Source organism: Ovis aries, chromosome 7 (genome assembly GCF_016772045.2).
Source record: "Ovis aries strain OAR_USU_Benz2616 breed Rambouillet chromosome 7, ARS-UI_Ramb_v3.0, whole genome shotgun sequence".
NCBI lineage: Eukaryota > Metazoa > Chordata > Mammalia > Artiodactyla > Bovidae > Ovis > Ovis aries.
Genome location: NC_056060.1, coordinates 41,636,320 through 41,662,802, shown reverse-complemented (window position 1 = coordinate 41,662,802; position 26,483 = coordinate 41,636,320). Strand labels below are relative to the sequence as shown.

The 26,483-nt window shown below is 37.9% G+C and overlaps 1 protein-coding gene across 1 annotated transcript in view; it reads left to right on the top strand.

Annotated features, from left to right (window-relative positions):
- The window catches only part of MAP4K5 (mitogen-activated protein kinase kinase kinase kinase 5), a 114,413-nt gene that overhangs the window by 1,291 nt on the left and 86,639 nt on the right, over positions 1-26,483 (top strand). Inside the window, exon 2 of the mRNA XM_027971724.3 lies at positions 23,918-23,975. Coding sequence (XP_027827525.1) covers positions 23,918-23,975 — 58 coding nt within the window. The remainder of the gene's footprint in view (positions 1-23,917; positions 23,976-26,483) is intronic.

Genomic DNA, 26,483 nt, shown 5'->3' with positions numbered 1-26,483 from the left:
CAGCTCTAACACTGATTCTATTGAGATGAAAAGTAAAGGGTAGGATTTTTATTTAAGCAAGCATTTGCATCTTCTGTACTAGGTACTGTTCTGTATGGTATGTTGAATTGGGAGGAAGGATCCAGCTTTTGCCTTGTGAATAATTTTAATTCAAAGTGGATAATTATAATAGAATCCAGAATCCTCTTTATATAGAATTAGAGGTATAGTTAACTCTTGTTTATTCATGAATTAGCCATTTTGTGGAATGATCTTTAAAAACTTGAAATTCCTATTTGCTTTCTCAGTCCCGCTTTTTAGTCATCTTCTGTTTATGATTCACTATGTATTACTAGTTAATGTTAATCATACAGTTGTTCATCATCAATTCAGTTCATGTTAATAATACAGTAATCTGAATTCCAGTTCTTGTATATTTTCTCTCCTTCCTACTACAAGAACATTTGAAGTGTTCCCCACAGAAATCCCAAGACTTTTACCATTTTTCTTTATAAATATAACAGCTAACTAAAGCAGTTATCTGGAGCAGGGTTTTATCCTTGCCAGGGAAAGCAAAAGGTTATATTAAGGGGGCAGCTAAGATTACTTTTTACCCTGGTGCCTCCCTGCCCTATCTCTCTTCTACAGTTCCTAAACAGAGGATCAAAGACTGAATATTTATCATACAGCACCTTCAACTGTCAGCTCACACATGATCCCTTTCTCTTATATTCATGCTCCCTCACTTTATGTGTATATTCATTCCGCAGCAAGCAGTTGCTGATTCCTAAACATCCTCAAAATCCTGGTTCCTTGTCTTTTGTTCTCTTTTGGTCTAATTACCTGGAATCACCTCCTTCCTAAATTTCCAACTGTTATTATCCTAACTGTCCAGGAAAGCCTTACTCCAATGCTCTTCCAGGAGGCCCTAGACAGACCTTCCGCATTCTCTCTCTGGCCTCATTTATTACTTTTCCCCCTCCTTCATTGTCTTCTAGCAACACTGGCCTGCCTGCTCTTTCTTAAACAGAATGTACATCTTCCTACCTTTGGGCCTTTGTTCTGGCTATTCCTGCTGCTCACAATGGCTTTCCTCAGACAGCCACATGGCTTGCTCCCTTCCCTCCTTGCTTTTATACCCTCTCAATCTTTTTTCCCTACTTCTTTTCTCTTTGCACTTATTACTCTAATGTTTTACTTACTTTTTTCTTGTTTGTTATCTATCTCAATCCAAGAACATACTCCCCGAGGGCAGGAATTTTCTGTTTTACGCACTGCTCTGTCTCTAACAGTACCTAGAATTGTGCCTGGCACAGAATAAGCACTTTCTGAAACTGATGAGTGAATGACCATCAGTAATTCTGTCCCCTACTTCTTTGGGCATATGCTTTTGACATCACAACACTAAGTTAACATTTAATACTCTATATATTCTTGTAATGCCGATTATATCCTGCATACGAATTTTTATTATAAATTTCAATTATTTGAGTCCCCTAGGAAAAATATTTCTGGAAAACTGTTTCATAGCATATCCATTGTCAATATTTTAAAACTTAACAGAATTTTAAGTCTGTGTATTTACTCCTTAATATGCCTAAAAACAGGTAACATTCAAACTGTAGTATTGAAGTTTTTTAACTCAGAGCACTTAATTTTATTATTTATCACTGTGTTTAGGATGAACTGAAAATCCTAGGAAGTTTTAGAAGAATTTCAGTCTGTGATGTAAACTAGCAAAATAATTACAGTGAAGCACTGGAAGTGCAGAGTCTTAAACCAGTGGACCTCCAGGAAAGTTCCTTATTTCTTTTTCTATCTTATGGACCTGGAGCTTTGAAAGTACCACAGCTTTGAGATTTTTTGGTGAATTATTTTTGTTCTTCAGAGGCACAGATCCCCTCTGAAGCTCCTGTCTTTCTTGAGAATCCCTAGGAGGGCAGAACTCAAACTGGCTATTCTGGGTTGAAAGAAGGCTATTACAAAGATTCTTTTAAATAAATGGGTTAAATTATTGAAGGTGAAAGCAGGAAATAGTGGAGGGGAAAGAAACACAAGGAGAAAAGAAATGTGGTGGAAGATGTATGAGAGATTAAATTTCAACTAAGCAAATTTTATTTATAATTAACATTAATTTTAAAATCTTCCGACAGAAGGAGGAGAGATAGTATCTCTGCTACCTTCTGTCCATAGTGATCTAGACAATTGTTATGATACAGTTTACAACTAACAGTACAAGTCATTTGGGTAGGTTGCCTTTATCTAAATATTTGTATGAAAGTTGTTCCCAACCTAGGTTCCAGAGAAGTGTTAGTAATCTTTTTTATGGGTTATAAATTTAGAGTGGGTTGATCTCATGTATTCTTTTCTAACCTGTATTGCTTTTTCTGATTGATTATAAAAGTGTGATATATTTAGCTCCAGGAGGACAGGAACAAATGTCTTCTGCTCATTACTGTACAGTAGCAGACAGACAGATGCTCAATAAATATTTGTTGAATGATATTAGTTGTATAAATTAACCAGAGATAAGTACTGTTAATAATTTAATATTAATAGTTTATTTCAGGCATTTTTCCTGAAAGTTTTCAAACCAATATGTTTAAACATGGCTTTATAAAATTGGTATCATGATATATCTCTTTTTTTCCACTTGATTGGAATGGCCAGCATTTTCCCTGATCTTTAAATTGTTGTTGTTTAACCACCAAGTCGTGTCCCACACTTTTGCAACCTCATGGACTGTAGACCACCAGGCTCCTCTGTGCATGGGATTTCCCAGGCAAGAATGCTGGAGTGGGGGTGCCATTTCCTTCTCCAGGGGATCTTCCCTGGAGATTGAAATCACAGGGATTGAAATCACATCTCCTGCATTGACAGGTGGACTAAATGAGCCCTGATCTTTAAATAGTCTTCAAAAATACCATGTTTAAAAGATCCATTGAACAAATCCTCATTTAGTTAATGACTCTAAGTTTCGCATTGTTGTTTTTAATTTTTACTACTTAAAGTAATGTTATAATTTGTGTAGAAATCTTTGTCACATAGTCTTATTACTTCTGTGTGTTCTCTGGGTGCTGGATGAACTGGGTCAGCTGTAATGAATCCCTCTTTTATATATACCCTCCCTCTCTCTTCCCCAAGCCAGAAGTCACAATTCTAGAGTGACTTTAGTTCATTTCAGTCGCTCAGTCGTGTCCGACTCTTTGCGACCCCATGAATCGCAGCACACCAGGCCTCCCTGTCCATCACCATCTCCCAGAGTTCACTCAGACTCACGACCATCGAGTCCGTGATGCCATCCAGCCATCTCATCCTCGGTCGTCCCCTTCTCCTCCTGCCCCCAATCCCTCCCAGCATCAGAGTCTTTTCCAATGAGTCAGCTCTTCGCATGAGGTGGCTAAAGTACTGGAGCTTCAGCTTTAGCATAGCTTAACCCAGGAACTAATTTTATAAAAACAAAGCTTGATACATCACAACCCTTCTGTAGATATTCATTTATGCAAGAAATACTTCTTTCTATTTATTCAGGAAATATTTGGGGTTTTTTTCTGTTGAGTGCCAACTGTATGGTATGGTATGGGGATGCACACATGAAAAAGTACACTATCAACAGGAACACATAATTTAGTCAGGAAAGCAGACATGTAAGCAGTCATAATTTGGTAAATGCCAGAATAGAAGTGAAGTGGGAGAAATGCTCAACTTTGGTTTTTTTTCTGTGGGGACTAGGGAAAGGAGAAGAGGACAGAGAGCTATGATGCGAACCAGGGAAGATTAAAAAGAGTGGGGATGTTAACTGGATTTTAAAAGAATTCAGGGTGATTTCTAGGTGAACAAATGGGAAAGAAATTGTAGGCTGTGGAAATAGTGTATGCAAATACCTAGTGGCTTGAAAAACCATGATAAATCTTGAGGGACCTGCATCTGCTTTCCAAGTTTGGTTTGACCAAACGTGGCAGAGACTCCATAGATGGGGAGTACAAGCTATTTACTGGCAGACAGGGCTTCCCTGGTGGCTCAGATGGTAACATGTCTGCCTGCAATGTGGAAGACCTGGGTTCGATCGCTGGGTCGGGAAGATCCCTTGGAAAAGGAAATGGCAACCCACTCTAGTACTCTTGCCTGGAAAATTACATGGATGGAGAAACCTGGTAGGCTATAGTCCATGGGGTCGCAAAGAGTTGACTGAGCAACTTCACTCACTCAATTACTGGCAGACAAGGACCAGATAATGGACCTTGTATGTCATAGCAAAGAATTTGGACTTCTTCCTGTAAACTGAAGAAACACTTTAGGAGGGAAACTCTCATGGTATAGAAGCTGGATTAGACAAAGTTTCTGAAAGTATGCAGACCAGTTACTGAATAATCCAGATTAAAGTTTATGCAAGCTGAAATTTAGGCACTGGTATTAGAGATGAAAGGAAATGATAGATTTGCATTGTATTTAGATGATCAAAATTACCTGGTGATCAGTGAAGGAAAAACAGGTAGCCAGTTGCATTTAGAATTTCTGCTTGGATGACTGCATTGGTATCACCAACAGAATTAAAAAATACCAGATTTGTGGGTTCTGGATCTTGTGTTTGGTTTTGAATGTATGACGGTACATAGGTGATTATGTCCAACAGATGGTAGAAAATGCAGCTCTGGCCTTAAGAGAGCTGGACCAGGGATACAGGTTTGGGAGTCATTGTCACTTTATGGGATGGTACCTGTGTAGTACAGGTGAGGTTATATAGAAGAGTACATTTGTAAGAGAGCTGAGGAAAGGCAGTAGTCTTAGAATTATGACAGAAGAAAATAATATGTTGAAGGAGTCTGAGGAGAAACAAAAACTTATGAGGAAGTTCTTTCCATAGAAATCAAGGAGTTTCAAGAACTTATCTCTGTCATCCTGAGTCTATTCTTGTTTCCTTCAGCTCTAATTGCGATAAGGCAAATATTTTCATCGTCTAGAAAATTTAAATCTGAGGTTTTGTGTCATTTCCTTTTATTCTCCTTGCCCACAGATTAAAGTTTTAGAATAATATGGCTTTTAAGGCCTGTCTCTCCTGACACTGAATTTCCTTCCATTCTTTATATGCACTCTGTCCATCAGGTTTTTGCAGGTACTATTTCCTTTTCCTAAAACATCCTTCCTCTTGTCTTTCATCTATCTTCTACTGTTTGCGTTTCTCTTTAAACATTGCATTTCAGGGAGGCCTTTTCTGTCCCTTAGATAAAGTCATATCTGTCTGCGGTAACTTCTTAAATAATACTTAGCGTTTGTCACTCATCTTTGTTGCTGTCAGTGTTCCTCTTCTGCTCAAAGTGCCAGTCTAGGAATTGTGTTTACCACTGAATCAGCTAACCTGACATAGTGCCTAGCATATTCTAAGTGCTCAGTAAAAACGTTTTGAAGGTATGAGCGACATAGTGGTCATTTAAGTAAGGAATCAGAAAGGTTCATTCCGAGCAGAAGAGCTGAGATGTGAATGGTCGGTAAGGAAGGAGGGGGATGTAGACCACTTTTTGAAGCAGCTTAGCTATGAAGGGAAAAGGAAATGAGACACAGATGTTTCTTCCACTGTTTCTGGTTTTTTTTTTTTTCCTTCCATTGAGTCTGATTGCAGTTTTTCAGTTATTATTCTTTAAACTTGTCTTATCACCCAATTGACCCAGGAGTGTTGCGAGTTTAGAAAAAGAATTTGACTAAGAAGGCAGTCGAGATAGAATTTGGGAGGAATTGAAAATTTAGAAAAATTACACACGAAAACTTAGGTTGGAATTGTTGGGAATCAAAAGGTAGGGGATAAATTTAAAACCTCCTTCTCTACCATTCTTTTTCCTTCCTCTTTTCTTCTCTTCTCTGAAATAGAGTCTCTATTGATTTCCAGTCCCAGTTGTTCCCTATGGGTGTGGTAGGATGAGGCACATTGAGAATAGGGAGCTAGAATGGAGCCAGGAGATGACAGGGTGGAAAGGGGTAAAGATTCAACCAGTGTTTATAGAGGGCCTCTTATGTGCCAGACACTGTTCTGGGGTCTTGGAATATACCAGTGAGCAGTGCAAAGATTCTTGCCCTCATGGAAGTTACATTGTAGGGGAAAGAGAGAGTGAATAAACAATAAGCATAATAAATAACTTGTATGGGATGTGAGAAGGTGACTAAAGATGTAGAAAGAAGAAAAAGCTGAACAAGTTAAGGGGTTCAGGGTTGCCAGGGTGAGATCAGGAAGGTAGGTTGAGAAATGATATTAGGATGAGCATTGTGGGCCACGTTGAGAATGTTCAGTCAGTTCAGTTCAGTTCAGTCACTCAGTCATGTCCGACTCTTTGAGACCCCATGAATTGAAGGCCTCCCTTTCCATCACCAACTAACTCCTGGAGTTCACTCAAACTCACATTCATCGAGTCGGTGATGCCATCCAGCCATCTCATCCTCTGTCATCCCCTTCTCCTCCTGCCCCCAATCCCTCCCAGCATCAGGGTCTTTTCCAATGAGTCAACTCTTCGCATGAGGTGGCCAAAGTACTGGAGTTTCAGCTTTAGCATCATTCCTTCCAAAGAACACCCAGGACTGATCTCCTTTAGAATGGACAGGTTGGATCTCCTTGCAGTCCAAGGGACTCTCAAGAGTCTTCTCCAACACCACAGTTCAAAAGCATCAATTCTTCAGTGCTCAGCCTTCTTCACAGTCCAACTCTCACATCCATACATGACCACTGACAAAACCATAGCCTTGACTAGGTGGACCTTAGTCAGCAAGGTTGGTCATAACTTTCCTTCCAAGAAGTAAGCATCTTAATTTCATGGCTGCAATCACAAGGTTAGGTTTGAGTAAAAGACTTTAGGCAAATAAGGAGTTGGCCAAGCTGATATCTGGATAATCAGAGGAAGCCTTAAATATCTCTCTCTCTTACTGAATCACCTAACCCTATCTCTACAGCTAAATTGTAAGCTTAGTGTTAGGAGTTAGAACTGAGACACTGTCACTGCCATCATTGCATCTCATTGGCTGGTGCAGAAATACAAGTCATTGTGATTTTAATTAAGTTCAGCAATTGTATGTAACTTACCCATTTCTTATCTTCCCTGGTCATTTTTTAATAGCATGAGTTTGCAAACAAAAGATGTGTGTCTGCTTCTACTATCTTTCCCCACTGGTGTTTTCTTATTTTTATTTCATAGGTTCAGTATTTTCATTTTAACCATCATTTCTGGTGTTTTTGTTGAAGACAAATGTGATAGAATATAGATCAACTTATTAGTAGATTCTTAGTGCAAAGAAACGGAAAAGGCAATGGCACCCCATTCCAGTACTCTTGCCTGGAAAATCCTGTGGATGGAGGAGCCTGGTTGGCTGCAGTCCATGGGGTCGCTAAGAGTCGGATATGACTGAGCGACTTCACTTTCACTTTTCACTTTCATGCATTGGAGAAGGAAATGGCACCCCACTCCAGTGTTCTTGCCTGGAGAATCCCAGGGACAAGGGAGCCTGGTGGGCTGCCATCTATGGAATCACACAGAGTTGGACACGACTGCAGTGACTTAGCAGTGCAAAGAAATAGAGGAAAACAATAGAATGGGAAAGACTAGAGATCTCGTCGAGAAAATTAGAGATACCAAGGGAATATTTCATGCAAAGGGGGGCTCAGTAAAGGACAGAAATAGTATGAACCTAACAGAAGCAGAAGATGTTAGGAAGAGGTGGCAAGAATACACAGAAGAACTATACAGAAAAGATCTTAATGACCCAGTTAATCACAATGGTGTGATCACTCACCTAGAGCCAGACATCCTGGAATGCAAAGTCAAGTGGGCCTTAGGAAGCATCACTATGAACAAAGCTAGTGGAGGTGACAGAATTCCAGTTGAGCTGTTTCAAATCCTAAAAGGTGATGCTGTGAAAGTGCTGCACTCAGTGTGCCAGCAAATCTGAAAACCTCAGCAGTGGCCACAGGACTGGAAAAGGTCAGTTTTCATTCCAATCCCAAAGAAAGCCAATGCTAGAGAATGCTCAAACTACTACACAATTGCACTCATCTCACACTCTAGCAAAGTAATGCTCAAAATTCTCCAAGCCAGGCCTCAACAGTACATGAACTGTGAAATTCCAGATGTTCAAGCTGGATTTAGAAAAGGCAGAGGAAGCAGAGATTAAATTGCCAGCATCTGTTGGATTATAGAAAAAGCAAGAGAATTCCAAAAAAAACATGTATTTCTGCTTTATTGACTATGCCAAAGCCTTTGACTGTGTGGATCACCACAAAGTGTGGGAAATTCTGAATTAGATGGGAATACCAGACCACCTGTCCTACCTCCTGAGAAATCTGTATGCAGGTCAGGAAGCAACGGTTAGAACTGGACAAGGAACAACAGACTGGTTCCAAAGAAGGAAAAGAGTATGTCAAGGCTGTATATTGTCACCCTGCTTATTTAACTTATATGCAGAGTACACTGGGCTGGATGAAGCACAAGCTGGAATCAAGATTTCCGGGAGAAATATCAATAACCTCAGATATGCAGATGACACCACCCTTATGGAAGAAAGCAAAGAAGAACTAAAGAGCCTCTTGATGAAAGTGAAAGAGGAGAGCGAAAAAGTTGGCATAAAGCTCAACATTCAGAAAACTAAGATCATGGCATCTGGTCCCATCACTTCATGGCAAACAGAGGGGGAAACAATGGAAACAGTGACAGACTTTATTTTTGGGGCTCCAAAATCACTGCAGATGGTGATTGCAGCCATGAAATTAAAAGATGCTAATCCTTGACCGAAGAGTTACGACCAACCTAGACAGCAACTTAAAAGCAGAGACATTACTTTGCCAACAAAGGTCCGTCTAGTCAAGGCTGTGGTTTTTCCAGTAGTCATGTGTGGATGTGAGAGTTGGACTGTGAAGAAAGCTGAGCGCCAAAGAATTGATGCTTTTGAACTGTGGTGTTGGAGAAGACTCTTGAGAGTCCTTTGGACTGCAAGGAGTTCCAACCAGTCCATCCTAAAGGAAATCAGTCCTGAATAGTCATTGGAAGGACTGACGTTGAAGCTGAAACTCCAATACTTTGGCGACCTGATGGGAAGAACTGACTCATTTGCAAAGACTCTGATGCTGGGAAATATTGAAGGTGGGAGGAGAAGGGGATGACAGAGGATGAGATGGTTGGATGGTATCACCGACTCGATGGTCATGAGTTTGAGTAAACTCCTGAGTTGGTGATGGACAGAGAGGCCTAGTGTGCTGCAGTCCATGGGGTCGCAAGGAGTCAGACACTACTGAACGACTGAACTGAACTGATTTTACTTTTGCTTTCAGAATTTATATAAGTTTCACTCTAAGCTTTAAATTGTGGTTTCAGATCAAATATGTAGGAAGAGAAACATGTGATACTAACTTATTAACAAGTGATACTTTTGTTTTCAGGGCTTTGTTGTTAATTTGAGAATTTAGTTCTAGATCAGATAAATTGGAGCAGTCACTTTCACTTGGCTGCATTGAACTACTTTTGAGTATTTGACATGTTTGAATGTCATTAGGAGGCTGTTGCTTTTCAATTATGTGAAGTACTGATTATGTTTGAGAGTGTAGATAACTCTTTGAAAAAGGCAAGATGAATTTAAGTCTAATATAACTCTACTTCTGTAAATGTCATAATCTCCCACTGAGATTTTGAAAATATGATATGGGAAGCAGCTGATAGCCCAGTCTATCCTTGGAGGTGTTTGGGCCCATGACTCATACTGGCCCCCACCTTCTAACATTTTTATAAAAATAAAATTGGATTAAAATGACTAAGAGTGACTAATGTTTGTTTAGCTCTTTCAAAATCAGTATATTACTTGTTTCTCACAGTAGTCCTATGAGATAGGTGGGACAGATGTATTGTCATCTCTGATTTTCCCAAGAAGAAACTTACTGTTTCCTCTAGGTCTTACAGTTAATAGGTGGCACTGTGAGGACATGAATCCGGATCTTCTGACTCCGTATTTCTGTTCTTTCTACTAAAACAAACTGCCTCAGGACTACATCTTTAAATTCATTGCTGTATACATAGCCCTTAACACATTGCCGAGCATGTAAAAAGGTCTAAACAAATTACGGGCAGATGGTCAGATGAGACTTGGCAGCCTTATCCCTCTGCTAAGAGGTGAGAGACTTTTTGACTGATTTGAATATGCATATAAGTTTCAGGTCTCAACATCAACTTTCAGAAGTACTCTTTTCTGGTTACCCACCTGGTCATTACTCTTACCCTTAAATTTTCCAAATTGGAGCTCAGGCTTGGTTTGCTTTTACTGTGGAGATTAACTTAGCTCATAGCCATCCTACGTGTTAATAAGTAAAAGAGAAACTATTCTAGTTCTTGGTTGTTAGACACCGTTCCTTATGTGCCTTCTCTTGTGCTCATTTTGTGGGAAACTTAGACTTATTGTTACCTGGATTAACTGGGTCCCATAGACTAGATTTAGTAAGCTAAGTTAAATAAAATGCTAATTATTGCATGTAGTAGAATAGCCTGGCTTTTGTAGCATTAGCTAGTTACTCCTGCTGCTGCTGCTGCTAAATCGCTTCAGTCGTGTCCGACTCTGAGCGACCTCATGGACTGCAGCCTACCAGGCTCCTCTGTCCGTGGGGTTTTCCAGACAAGAGTACTGGAGTGGGGTGCCATTGCCTTCTCCGAGTTACTTCTAGTTGTCTGTAATTTAAGTCATCTCCCGAGAAGGATATCTTGTGAACCAATGTGTTACCCTCTCACATACATGCATCCTCTTTTTTAGGTGCCTTGTGCCTTTTTGCCCCCTCCCTTTTTTTTTTAACCCTGCCCCTTATCAATATCAAGAGGAATCCAATGTGGGCATGACAATATATTTTAATAGACATAACTTGCAATAAATTATTAACAACTTTTGCATTTTAAGCTTTTTGACTCCTAAATGTAATAGACAATGGAGATGCTTGGGTTCCCTGTAATTCTTTTTCCCCAGGAATAATTTCCTATTCATTCTGTAGATTCATGGGTAGGACTTGCCTTCCTGTTTGCCTCTTTCTTCCTTGCCTGAGAATTGATAGCCTTCTTTCCTACATTTTTCAAACAATACATTTTAAGTAATAGGTGTTTATTTTAGAAAACTATGATATAGTAATAAATGAAAAATTACATGTACTTCTTTTACTGAAAGATGAAAATTTTTATAAATCTTTCAAAACTTTTAAAAAGTCATATAGGCTTCCCAGGTGGTTCAGTGGGTAAAGAATCCGCCTTCATTGCAGAGACACAGACATAACACGAATTCTATCCCCAGATTTGGTAGATCCCCTGGAGGAGGGCATGGCAACTCCTCCCGCCCCCAGTGTGCTTGCCTGGAGATTGCATGGTCAGAGGAGCCTTGTGGGCTATAGTCTACAGAGTCACAAAGAGTCGGACATAGTGACTGAGCACACACACATGCACATAAATCTTAATATGTGTTATATGTAAACACATTATTTATAGAATATTATGTGGAATACATATTTGATAATGTACTTTTTCGTTTAACAGTGTGTCACAATTTTTCATGTGACTATACACATTTAATATTTGTATTATTTCATTGTATCTGTACAATGTTTAATTCAATGTTGCTGAACAAGTAAATCATCTCCAGTGTTTCCTTATTAAGCATACTGTGATCCATACCCTTGAACAAATTCTTTTTGCATATCCTTAATTATTTCTTTAAGTAAATGTCTAGAAATAAGTTTTCTGAGTTATGTTAAGCTTTTAGTGAATTTGACCAATTATTTCCCCCCAAAGTTGCACCCAATAACAGTGATTAAGTATTTATATATTCCCTACCTCTTTTTGATTATTAGTAATTAATGTATTTCTGCAACCTTATTTTACAGTTATATTTTTATGTTTCTTTTTTGCCTACCTTTTAAAATCTTAACTCAAGCCCTTTTCTCCCTTTTCCTTTGCCACTAAGGCCTCCTTAATGACAAAGGATACTTAATTCAGTTTAAACTATCCTCTAGAAGGAATGCTTCCTTTGATAAAATCAGTCTGTATTAGGAAAGGACTTCTTTTCAGACACAAGTAAGTATCCTGACACACTAGGCTCTAGTGTATCCTGAGATAAAAGTCATTTGGACAGATTGGGGTCACCCTAACAGTCAGGCCTTAGACTCTGAATATGTCTGCCTGGTAGTGGGGCGAAGCCTGCAATACAGCCTCCTTCAGTGGAGAGGGAGCACCTGTCTAGATTTGGAAGGCAGCTTGGAAAAATTACTCCACAAAAATTAAGGAATTTGGGAGCTGGCAGGAACCTCTTAATGCAGTACGTATGTCCTCTACCCTTTCCTTTATAAGGTATCATTTAACATTTAAATAATAAAGACATGCTATGTTTCGAAGCAGTTGGTTTCTACTTAAGTACTATAAAAAACTTTCCTGTGTGGATCCGAAATCTGTCCCATTGAAACTCAAACAAAGCAGGTAAATCTTTAATTTTTTGCTATTACCCCACCAAATACTACCCTCATACCTAAAGTATGCAATGCATAAGGGGTGCTGAGTGAATAAATGTTAAAATACTTAATGACTTATCTTTATATTAAATTTTCATCTGGCGAATATGCTAAGTGGCTCCCTTCTTTATGATATTTTGTTCACATAAATTTGATGATCTTATTGGAAGTGGTTTCCTTGAAATTTTATGTAACTTCTATAGTCTATAGTATTTATTTATGACCTCCCTTTTTCTTAAAAAGATTTATAATAAAAGTAAAATGAAGCACTTTACTTTATTCTTGCCACAGGATGAAGTACTGCATTGTGTTCTGAATATATCACTTTCAACATTTATTTTTGAATTAAAAAAATATCATACCTTTATAGAGATTTGAAGAAAGAATCTAAGTCACCTATACCATGACTTTTGTAATGACTCTAATATTTTAACTACTATCATTTTTGTTGGGCATCAAACTTTGAGTTCATGGTCAAAGCATATAGCGATCAGAATAGTGGTAAGGGTCTGGAATCTGTATGTGGCATGTTGGCAAAATTAGCATGTTTCATCCATAGATAGAAGGGAGTTTTTCTATTTCTATCTGAGCCATGTTAAAATTAGAGCTAGGCCCCCTGAGTGCCATAGGAACTCAACACATACTTACTGAATAAATCAATGAATCTAGATATGTGAAATTTTCCAGAGGAGGAATAGAATAAACCGGCGTTATCTCAGAGACCAAAACTGGGACCACTGAGGAGAGAGCACCAAATCCTCACCACTAGACCACCAGGGAGGCTGAAGAGAAATTAATAGGAAAGTCGCAATTTTGCTGATCATAAAAAGCCTTTTTACAACTAAATTTATGCTAAAGACGAATGTATCAAATTGACCAAATGACTTCCACAGACTTAAGTAAAAGAAAATTGCTTTTTAGAAAAAAGATTGAATTAGATGATTTCCAAAATTTCCTCCAAACTAAGATTCTCATAGAACAGTATCTCTAGAGTAGTTTTAGTTTTCTTTTTACCTCCCTACCTACTTACCTATTTGTTTTTGTTGAGGGTTGACTTACAAGTCTTCCCGAGTGGCTCAGTGGTAAAGAATCTGCCCACCAAGCAGGAGACAGGTTTGATCCCTGGACCCTGGAGATCCCTGGAGAAGGAAATGGCAACCCACACCAGTATTCTTGCCTGGCTGGGAAATCCTGTGAACAGAAGAGCCTGTCAGGCGGCTGTAGTCCATGGGGTCACAATGAGTCAGATATGACTTAGAGACTCAACAGCAACAGCAACAACAATTGATTTACAATATTAGTTTCAGATGTACTACAGAGTGATTTGATAATTTTATACATTACAAAATGATCACAGCAGTGAGTCTAGTTATCTGTTACCATGCAAATTTATTACACACTATTATTGACTGTATTCCCTATGCTGTACTTTACATCGCTGTGACTGACTTATTTTGTGACTGGAAGTTTATACCTTTTAATCTCCCTGGCTTATTTTACTCATCTCTCATCCCCCTCCCCTCTGGCAACCCACCAGTTTGATCTGCGAGTCTGTTTCTGTTTTGTTTTGTGCTTTAGATTCCACATATAGGAGAAATCAAAGTGTTTGTCTGACTTACTTCAGGTATCTACAAGATTATTTACATTGTTGCAAATGAGATTTCATTTTTTATGGCTAAGTAATATACTTTTGCACGTGTGTGTGCACATGTGTGTGCTTTTGTGTTGTGTGTGTGGATCTCCACTTGGATTACTTTCATATCTTGGCTATTGTAAATAAATCTGCAGTGAATAGTGGCATGCAGTGTGTATCTTTTTGAGTCAGTGTTCTTGTTATCTTCGCATAGATTCCCGGAAGCGATATTCCTTCGTCATGTGTCAGTTCTATTCAATATTTTTGAATTTTTGAGAAACCATCATACTGTTTTCCATAGTGGCTGCTCCAAGTTACATCTCACCAGCAGTGCACAAGGGTTCCCTTTTTCCCACACCCTTGCCAGCTCTTTTTATTTGTCATCTGTTTGATAATAGCTATTCTGACAGCTGTGACATTGTGGTTTTGATTTGCATTTCACTGATTAGTGGTGCTGAGTATTTTTTCATATGCATGTTGGCCGTCTATATGTCTTTTGAAAAGTCCTCTGCCCATTTTTTTAAGTGAGTTTTTTTCTTTTTTTTGATCTTGAGTTGTATGAGCTGTTTGTGTATTTTGGATGTTAACCTCTTATGGGATATTTTATTTGCAAGTATATATTCCTAGTCAGTAGGTAGCATTTTTGTCTTGTTGGTAGTTTCCTTTGCTGTGCAAAAGCTTCTTAGTTTGATATAGTCTGCTTTTTCTTTAATTTTTGATTTTCTCTTGCTTGAGGAGAATATTAAAAAAAAATATTGCTGAGACCAATGTCGAATAGTGTACTGCCTATGTTTTCTTCAGTGTTATGTTTTTAGGTCTTACGTTTATGTCTTTAATCCATTTTGAGTTTAAGATATATGTAGATGGTGTGAGAAAGTAGTCTCGTGTGATTCTCTTGCATATAGCTGTCCAGTTTTCTGAGCATTATTTCTTGAAGAGGCTGTCTTTTCCCAATTTGATATTCTTGCCTCCTTTGCAATAATTAACGATGTAAGTGTGGGTATCTGGACTCTTTTATTCCATTGACCTATGTGCCAGTACCATACTGTTTTGATTACTATAGTTTTATAATGTAAATAAATCAGGAAGTGTGATACCCCCAGCTTTCTTCTACTTTATCAAGATTGTTTTAGTTATTTGCAGTGTTTCGTGCTTCCATATAAATTTCAGAATTATTTGTTTTGGTTCTGTGAAAAGTGCCATTGGTATTTTTATAAGGATTGCATTCAGTCTATAGGTGGTATGATGATTTTATTTTGCAGCTTTACTGAATTCATTTATTAGTTTTAATAGTTTTTTGGTGGTATCTTTAAAATTTTCTGTATATATAATATTATGTCATCTACAATTATTGATAGTTTTATGTTTCCTTTCCAATTTGGATTCCTTTTATTATTTTTGTTCTCTGATTGCTGTGGCTAGGACTTCCAAAACTGTTGAATATAAGTGGTGAGAATGGGCATCCTTGTCTTGTTCTTGATTTCACAGGAAATGCTTTCAGCTTTTCACTGTTATGTATGATGTTCACTGTAGATCGGTCATATATGGCTTTTATTGTGCTGAGGTATGTTCCCTTTATACTCGCTTTGTTGTAGAGTCTTTATCATAAATGGATGTTAACTTTGTCAGAAACTTTTTCTGTATCTTAAGATGATTATATGATTTTATTCTTTAGTTTGTTCATGTGATATATCACATTGATTGATTTGAAGCTATTGAACCATCCTGTGTCCCAGGGATAATATCATTTGTTCATAGTATATAATCCTTTTAATGTATTATTAAATTCAGTGTGCTCATATTTTGTTGATGATTTTTGTATCTATGTTCATCAGTGATATTCTTTAGTTTTCTTTTTTGTTGTTGTTGTGTCTTTGTCTGGTTTTGGTATGAGGATGGTGCTTGCCTCATAGAATCCGTTCCTTCTTTCATTTTTCTTTTTTTTGAATAATTTGCAGAGGGTTGGTGTTAATTCTTCTTTAAATACTTAGTAGAATTACTTTTTAAGCTGCCTGATCCTGGAATTTTGTTGGGAAAAATTTTATTACTGATTTAATTTCATTACTGGTGATTGATCTGCTGATCTTTTACGTTTCTTCCTGATTCAGTAAGAGTTTGTATGCTTCTAGGAATTTGTGCGTTTCTTCCGGGTAGTCCATTTTGTTGGTGTATAATTGTTTGTAATATTCTCTTATGATCCTTGGATATATGTGGTGTCAGTTGTAACTTCTCTTTCTTTTCTGATTTTATTTGTGTCTTTTTTTTTTCTTGATGAGTCTGGCTAAAGGTGTATCCGTTTTCTTCATATTTTTAAGGAACCAGCTCTTAGTTTTATTGATCTTTCACATTTAAAATTTTTTTTCTGTTTCTGCTCTCATTTTTATTATTTCTTTTCCTTTTCAAGCTTCTGGCTTGCTTGTTCTCATCTTTCTGGTCTCTTCAGGTGTGTGGTTAGGTGTCTGAGATTTTCCCTGTTCACTGAGGTAGGCTTGCATCTGCATAAACTCTTTCTAGAATTGCTTCTGCTGCGTCCTGCAGACTTTGGATGGCTGTGTCTCCATTTTCATTTGTCTCCAGGTACTTTCTAAATTTCCTCTTTGGTTTCTTCAGTGGTTAGTAGCGTATTGTTTCGGAGAAGACGATGGCAGCCCACTCCAGTACTCTTGCCTGGAGAATCCCAGGGATGGGGGAGCCTGGTGGGCTGCTGTCTATGGGGTCGCACAGAGTCACACACGACTGAAGTGACTTAGCAGCAGCAGCATATTGTTTAGCCTCCATGTGTTTGTACTTTTTGCAGCTTTTTTCCCCTTGTAGTTCATTTCTAATCTAATGTCATTGAAAAAGATCCTTGCTATGATTTCATTCTTCATGACTGAGCAACTGAACTGAAGTTTATTGAGATTTGTTTTGTGGGCTAGCACCTAATCTATCCTGGAGAGTTGTTTCACTATCCCATAAATGTCAGTAATACTTTAGGATTTCTGTTCTTGAATTTTTTTTCTTCTAACTCTGTGTACCCTTCCTAGGTTATCTCATCTACTGGCCTGGATTCAGTATTGTTGATGATGCCCAGTCTGCCTCCAATCCATGTTAGTTCTTGAGCCTCAGGAGCTATTAAGTGGCTTACAGTATATTCCATTTATATGCTGTTAGTTTTCTAGTGTTGTTCAGTGGCTCAGTCATGTTTGACTCTGACCCCACGTACTGTAGCCAGGCTTCCCTGTCCTTCACTGTCTCCCAAAGTTTGCTCAAACTCATGTCCATTGAGTTGGTGATGCCATCTAACCATCTCATCCTCTGTCTTCCCCTTCTCCTCTTGCCCTTAATCTTTCCCAACATCAGGGTCTTTTCCAGTGAATTTGCTCATCTTTAGGAACCTGAAATTTAAATATGTTCATATCTGAGCCCCTCATCTATATTCCTTCATTGTCCTTCCCCTTTACCCATGAAATGTGTCCATCTTCTGTGTTTGTCATCTTAGTGAATAGAATCACAGTGTTTATTCACTTGTACAATCCAGAAACTAGGAGTTATCCTCAATTTGCTCTTCCTTTGCATTTCACATTAAATAATTTGCTGATTCCTCAGCCATGAAATTAAAAGACGCTTACTCCTTGGAAGAAAAGTTATGACCAACCTAGATAGTATATTCAAAAGCAGAGACATTACTTTTGCTGACTAAGGTCCGTCTAGTCAAGGCTATGGTTTTTCCTGTGGTCATGTATGGATGTGAGAGTTGGACTGTGAAGAAAGCTGAGCGCCGAAGAATTGATGCTTTTGAATTGTGTTGGAGAAGACTCTTGAGAGTCCCTTGGACTGCAAGGAGATCCAACCAGTCCATTTTGAAGGAGATCAGCCCTGGGATTTCCTTGGAAGGAATGATGCTAAAGCTGAAACTCCAGTACTTTGGCCACCTCATGCGAAGAGTTGACTCATTGGAAAAGACTCTGATGCTGGGAGGGATTGGGGGCAGGAGGAGAAGGGGACGACAGAGGATGAGATGGCTGGATGGCATCACGGACTCGATGGATGTGAGTCTGAGTGAACTCCAGGAGTTGGTGATGGACAGGGAAGCCTGGCGTGCTGCGATTCATGGGGTGGCAAAGCATCGGACACGACTGAGTGACTGAACTGAACTGAATGGAGACAAGCTGGAGTGGAGTATAGCAGAGGAGGCAGACAGAAGTTAATGAATTTGCTTTATATTTTTAAAATACCAGTTTTTTCTGAGCTATTGGATGTGAAGAATGTGAAGGAAAGAAATGAAGAATGACCTTGGGTTTTGTGCTTAAGCAACTGACTGGCGGCAGTAAATTTTATTTTGATTGGGAGTTTGTGAAGACGAAAGTGTTTGTGGAGCAGGGATAGCTGAATGTTATGTGTTAGGCATGTTGGGGTTGGCGTGTGTGTCAGGTTTCCATGGGTTTAAGAGTCTGGAGCTGGGTGAGGAGATATTAATCCTGGAGATGGTTATTAAAGCCATAGGACTACATAGTAGAATGTTAGATAAAGAGAAGATGAGACTCTGTTCATAAGGAATTAAATTCAGTAAGTAGAGTATCCTAATGGATAGGTAACAGAGGCCTAGGTAGCGTTAAAGGCTTCAAGAGAGAAGTATAAAGTATTTTTTTATGAAGAGTGGAAAATCAAACCTGGTGGAGAACTTGTAGTTTGAGGGTGGTGTAATGATTTGAAAGTAAGGCCTATTAATGTGATTTTATAATTTTTTTTCCCAATAACATTTAGCTGTTCAATATCAGTATGGAGCTAGTGGTAATCAGTTTAATCAGATAAGGATTTTGCTAGACTAGCATGATAGAGGATAAGAAGAGAAGGAATTTAAGGGTGTTTGTAAGGGAGAGATTATAAATGGAGTGGTGGACCATGGAACCCTGACAATTAAGATGTGAGGACTTGAAAGATGTAATTGGTAGTCATATGGGAATGCATTAGATTAGTGAGGGGGAAGAATCACTGGAATGAGAGGACTTCCATCTTCCTCACTGATGAGATAGTCTATGCCTTAAATTATATCTTTGTATTCTTTGTTGATAGCTCAAAAGTTTAATTATTTTTTTAGTCACATTAAAAATCTTACAGCATGTGGGAAAGTTCATGGTTTACAAAACTGATAAGTGCATAATACCGTTAAAATAGAAATGGTTTAGTTAGGAGGACAAACATCTTCTTGGTACAAGCAGAAATTTAATGTTTCACTATGCATTAAAAGTCCAAGACAGAAGAGTCTGAGTAAAAGTACTTCTTTGGTAGTAAATTGACTTGGAAATATTAAGAGATAAGGAAAGTACCCTGGCAATGAGGATAGAAAATTAATTTAAATAGGAAGGCTCTTCTATGGATTGTATAGTGACACTGATCCCATTTATTATTATTTATATTTTTTCATCTAATAATTTTAATTCCTGATTAATAAAGAGTTAAATAAATGAACTGTAGTGAAATACTTTATTAGACTTTTGGGTGTTTAGTATACCCTTAAGTCTAAGTGTTAGTGTATAGCAATAACCTCTAAGATAAGTGGGACTCAGAAATAATTTAGAACTTCTTGTAGAGGTGTTGTGGTATTTATTAGTTCCTATTAGAAATGCAGCACAGAATCTTCAAATTCTTGTGTGTTAAAGTTAAGAAACAAAAATACTTGAGAATATCTAGTTTCTTTAGGTGTATTGACACTTAATTTGTCAAAAGGAAATGTTGGGTTTCAAAAACTAGTATTACGTTTGACTCCACTGGATTAAAGTGTGAAATTGTATAGTTAAATTTCTGAAAGATCTCTTTCGTAAATTGAATCTGTAAAGTCTCTGTTTAGAAGATCTTTTTTTTTTTTTGAAAGCCTCTTTGCCTTTCATTATAAAAGAGCCTGGTACTGCTTTCTGTTTTAAAAATCCAGCTGGAAAATTACAGAGTATGAACTTCTGCCCATCGGGCCTTCATTTGGAAAGAACAGAAATACGTCTTCCAAATGGAGACTGACACTTAAGTGTTTATCCTGTCAGTGGAACCTTTAGCTTATATTCTTTACTTTTATTTCTGTAATGACAAATAATATATTTTGGCTTATACATGGGTAGCTGAATTTTAAAATACCATCTTTATTTTACGTGATTCTGAGATTGTTCAAACTTTTCAATGATCTGTTCCTTTCTGAGTGCCTCAGAATCTCTTAAAAACGGTGTCCTTGGTTCCTGCATCTTCATTTTGGGTCTGTTAAATTGAAACACAACATAGTTGTATTGTTTCTAATCATAAATATTGGCACAATATGTCTGAAAATATCAATATACTTAATATAATTTTACATGTATTCTTTTAAAAATAATTAATAGGCTTAATTTGAGTACAGTTTTCTATTTATAGACTTGTTGAGCAGATACGTAGTTATATGTATCCACACCTCACCCACCCACCCACGCAGTTTCCCCTTTTATTAACATCTTGCATTAAGTGTGGTATACTTATTACAATTATTCAACCAAAGGTTCATTCTTTATGTTGTACAGTTCTGTGGATTTTGACAGATACATAATGACATGTATCCATTGCAGTTTCATACCGGGACTAGTTTCACCATTCTGAAAGTGTCTTACACTTCACCTGTTCATCACTCTTCACCCAAACCCCTGGCAACCACTTTTCCTATTGTTTGCCTTTTCTAGAATATTGTATGGTTGGACTCATATAGTATATAGCTTTTTCAGACTGATGTTTTTCATTTAGTATGCATTTAAGGTTCTGCCGTATCTTTTCATGGCTTGACAACTCATTTCTTGTTACTGTTTTGGTTTGGGGTTTTTTGTTTAAAAAATTTTTTTATATTGAAGTATAGCTGATTAACAATGTTGTGATTGTTAGGGACTCAGCGAAGAGATTCATCCATACATATGCATGTGTCCATTCTATGGCTCATTCCTTTTTTAAAATGTTTAATTGGAGGATAAGTGCTTTACAATGTTGTGTTGATTTTTGTCGTACAACAACAAGAATAAGCCATGTAAGTACACATATACCCCCTCCCTCTGGAAACTCCCTCCTACTCCCACCGTTTCTTTATATCACTGAATACTATTCTACTATATGGATATAAAATGCTGAAAGATCTTAGGAACTGGGAAAAGACTTGAGATGATTCTTTTGTTAAGGACAGGGAAGAAGAGAGGGTAGGAATGGTTGTGAGGCTTCTGGCTATCTCTTCCCATTTTTCTAAATGTGTTTGCAGCTGGGGGGAAGGGTAGCCACTGATGGGGTGAGGTCAAATGTTTTCTTTTCCTGAGACTTCTCCTTACCCTGTTTACCATGATACATGAGGAAAATATATGAGCTTATCACAAAATATTTGAGACTGCTACTGTAGAAAAAATCCTTTTTTTCTTCTACCTTTCTGTTTGTGACTGCCTCTGCATTGCTGTCCCCATGCTTTTATTTTTCTCACCATCTATATGTTATTTCTAAAAATATCCCTTCTGACACTATCTTTCCTGTAATCTTTGTCATTCTTCTATTCCCTTCCCTTTTCTTTCCCTCTCTTCTTTGGTAACATGACCTACTTAATCTAGCAAAAAAAGTATAATCATACTGTCCTGTTTTATCAAATGCTCCTTAGTTTTTATGTGTGTGAAAATTCACCTTCAAATCTAATACACTGAAGTGAAAAATGTTCTAGATTATTAAATTGCATTTCCACATATGATGTGCCACTGGGTGTAATAAAATGAACACTCATATTAGCACCATCTGATATGTTCCTTGGTGACTCAGATGGTAAAGAATCCGCCTGTAAACCCGGTGACCTGGGTTTGATCCCTGGGTAGGGAAAATCCCCTCAAGAAGGAAATAGCAACCCACTTATTGCCTGGAGAATTCATGGACAGAGGAGCCTGGTGGGCTATAGTCCATGGGGTCACAAAGAGTCAGACATGATTGAGTGAATGTACACGACAGTATGTCGGTACAGTGTTTTTAGACCGTTTTGGCAGTATGTGTTGATGGCCTTAAATATTCATATTTATGCCCTTGACCTAGTCATTTCATTAGAATCCATTAAAAAAATAATCTTAAATAATGAAGAAACTATGTATATTGGGGCTGGTGCATGGGGATGATCCACAGAGATGTTATGGGGAGGGAGGTGGGAGGGGGGTTCATGTTTGGGAACACATGTAAGAATTAAAGATTTTAAAATTAAAAAAATAAAAAAAACTATGTATAATATCCTTAATATCTAGCAGTAAGAATGGTTTTATGAACCACTTAAAATTATACATTGCACTGAGAAAATACATAATTTCTTAAAACTAATACAAATCTGTACCTATAATAGAACTTGGCAGACATAGATTTAACATCTAAGCTAGGCATGAGTATGCTGCTGCTGCTGCTGAGTCGCTTCAGTGGTGTCCGACTCTGTGAGACTCCATAGATGGCAGCCCACTAAGCTCCTCTGTCCCTGGGATTCTCCCGGCAAGAATACTGGAGTGGGTTGCCATTTCCTTCTCCAAGGCATGAGTATAAATCCCAATAATTTTTTTTCAGAGCAATATGGCAATATGTCCATTTTAAATCCACATACCTTTTGATGTAACAATTATGCTTATAGGTTACCTTACTAATAGACTTTGATATGTGCTAAAATATTTGCTGTGATAATCATTGAAGTATTATTTATACTAAGTCTGTCCATGATATTTTGTTAAGTGGTAAATATTTTCTCTTCTAGGAATTTATTTGAGGGAAATAATCAAGGCTATGGATAGATATAAAGCTGTAAGATATATTTCGAATTCCAAAATAATATTAAAATCCTAAGTCCTATTAAATCCTAATCCTATTAGAAGTCCATTAATAGCAGATGAGTTAAATAAATTATATGTACCATCAATGGAAAATTAAGCAGCGTTGCACACTATAAAGAAAGCTGAGCACCGAAAAATTGATGCTTTTGAACTGTGATGTTGGAGAAGACTCTTAAGAGTCCCTTGGACTACAAGGAGATCCAGCCAGTCCATCCTAAAGGAAATCAGTCCTGAATATTCATTGGAAGGACTGATGCTGAAGCTGAAACTCCAATCCTTTGGCCACCTGATGCAAGAGCTAACTCACTGGAAAAGACCCTGATGCTGGGAAAGATTGAAGGTGGGAGGAGAAGGGGCCAGCAGGATGAGATGGTTGGATGGCATCACCAACTCAATGGACATGAGTTTGAGTAAACTCCAGGAGTTGGTGATGGACAGGGAGGCCTAGGGTGCTGTAGTCCATGGGGTCGTGAAGAGCTGGACACGACTGAGCGACTGAACTGAACTAAACTGCAAACCATATTGTAGAAGACTGTGATGACACATCTTGTACAACACATACACATTTGAGCACACACACAGGGCCAAAAAGGAACACGTAGACTAAATGTTAGCTTTTTCCTCTGAATAGTAAGATACACGATTTGATATTTTTATTTTCCTTTAATAAATATAAAAAAACCATGAGTATTTTTTTTAATTGAGAAAAGTTAAGTGTAAGAAAAGACTTGGAAGGAAACCAAAATTTTAAACAGTAGTTGTCTTTCAGTGGTGGGATTAAAGGTAGTTGTGTGTGTGTGTGTGTGTGTGTGTGTGTGTGTATTTTTTCTATATTTTTCCTTACTGGGAAAATTACTATTCTCATTTCATTGGAAATAAAGACTTTATTTTTCAACTTTGTTAAAAGCCTGACTCATAAGTAGCTAATTAACGAAGTACCAAGTAACTTTTATATAGTTGACAGACTTTTTAAAATTTTTATTTTCATTTTTATTTTAGGCCAGAAATATACATACGGGAGAGTTGGCTGCAGTAAAAATTATCAAATTGGAGCCTGGTATGTATTAAAACTCTCAAAATGATTTTTGAACACTTTTCCCCGTATATCCTTCCTTGTTTCCTTTCTTCCAAGAGTCTTTTTATGTTATCAGGGCAGTAGGGTATCTCCAGTATGGTTGTGTGAAATTCCATTGGAAGTTGTTGATGAAAGACAAATTTGATGCAGTAGTTCCGTTACTAAATAAAATTTGTAATAAAATATGCACATTCAAAAATTGAAAGACACCTTGACAGTCTGAAGGTAATTTGCCTTTTAAGATTATAATGAAATTTTTAACTTCAGTTTTAACTTTTATGATAATTTTATTAATAAAATATTCATTGATTTGGGGGAAATATTTGGTGAAATTCAGGATAATTATATTTTATATGTCAGCCATTCCCTCGCTGGTTGATATAGGTTTAATAATTCTGGCCTTAGCATAATGCTTTTTTTTTTTTAACACTTCTGTCAAAAGGCTGTTTGTTTTAAAAAATACTGAAAATAAAATTACAACTATTATATAAAACTTGAAGCAACTTTTAATTTTGATATCCTAAAAGTTTCTCTTTTAAAAATGTTATTTATTTATTGGCTATGCTAGGTCTTTGTTGCTATGTGCAGGCTATTTCTAGTTGCAGAGAGCACGGATTCCTCTAGTTGCGGTGTTCAGGCTTCTTATCGTGGTGATTTCTCATGTTGCTGAGCACGGGCTCTAGTGTGCACAGGCTTAAGTAGTTGTGGCCAGCAGGCTCAGTTGTTGTGGTTCCTGGGCTCCAGAGCACGGGCTCAGTAGTTGTGGAGCACAGGCTTTGTTGCTCCAAGACATGTGGCATCTTCCCAGACCACAGATCAGACCTGTGTCCCTTGCATTGCAAGGCGGTTTCTTAACCCCTGGACCACCATGGAATCTCCTAAACATTTCTAATGAGCGCATTACTAACTTTCTTTTTTCCTCCAGTTTTCTTTTTTTGTTTTTATATACTGTGGTAGTCCATTCTAAAGGAGATCAGCCCTGGGTGTTCTTTGGAGGGAATGTTGCTAAAGCTGAAACTCCAGTACTTTGGCCACCTCATGCGAAGAGTTGACTCATTGGAAAAAACTCTGATGCTGGGAGGGATTGGGGGCAGGAGGAGAAGGGGACGACAGAGGATGAGATGGCTGGATGGCATCACCGGCTCAATGGACATGAGTTTGAGTGAACTCCGGGAGTTGGTGATGGACAGGGAGGCCTGGTGTGCTGCCATTCATGGGGTTGCAAAGAGTCGGACACGACTGAGCGACTGAACTGAGCTGAACTGAACTGAAGGTACACATACTGGGAGGGATTGGGGGCAGGAGGAAAAGGGGACGACAGAGGATAAGATGGCTGGATGGCATCACCAACTCGATGGACATGAGTTTGAGTGAACTCCGGGAGTTGGTGATGGACAGGGAGGCCTGGCATGCTGCGATTCATGGGGTCACAAAGAGTAGGACACGACTGAGCGACTGAACTGAACTGAAGCTACACACATAACATAAAATTTGCCATTCAAACCATTTTTAAGTGTATAAAATACATTCATAATGTTGTGTTACCAAGACAATTATTCATTCCAGAATGCTTTTCATCTGCTAAAACTGAAATTCTACACTCATTAAAAAATAACTTCCCATTCCCATCTTTTTGGCAGCCCTTGGCAGCCAACATTATACTTTTTTTTGTCTCTGTGAGTTTGATTATTCTGGGCATTCCCTGTAAGTGGAATAACAGTATTTGTACTTTTGTGCCTGGCTTATTTCACTTAACCAGGTGAACCCAGGTCTCCTACATTGCAGGCAGACTGTTTACCGACGGAGCCACCAGGGAAGACCTTAACCAAGTGAAACAGTCCTCAAAGTTCATCCATGTCTCATGTCAGAGTTTTCATCCTTCTCAAGTCTGAATATTGTATTGTGTGTATATACCACATTTTACTTATTCATTCACCTTTTGATGGGACACTTGGGTTGCTTCTACCTTTCAGCTGTCGTAAGTAATGATGCTATGAATGTGAGCATGTGAATATTTCTTCAAGGCGCTGCTTTCAGTGTTTTCAGTATGTACCCAGAAGTGGTATTGCTAGATCATATGGTAATTATATTTTTATTCTTTTTGAAGGACCATCATACTGTTTTCCATAGTGGCTGTACAATTTATATTCCTATCCATAATACACAAGTATTCCAGTTTCTCCACCTGTTTTCTAATGCTTGTAATTTTTCTTCATTTTTATAGCAGCCACCCTAATAGATGTGAGGGGTATTTCATTGTAGGTTTTTTTGTTTTTTTTTGCATTTCCCTAAGGATTATTCATGTTGAGCATCTTTTCATGTGCATATTGACCATTTGTATATATGCTTTAGAGAAATACCTACTCAAATCCTTTGCCCATTTTTTAATCAAGTTGTTTTCTGTTGTTGTTGACTTTTAGAAGTTCTCTGTACATTCTAGTTAATCCTTTATCCTAAAAATGGTTCGTAAATATTTTCTCTCATTCTGTG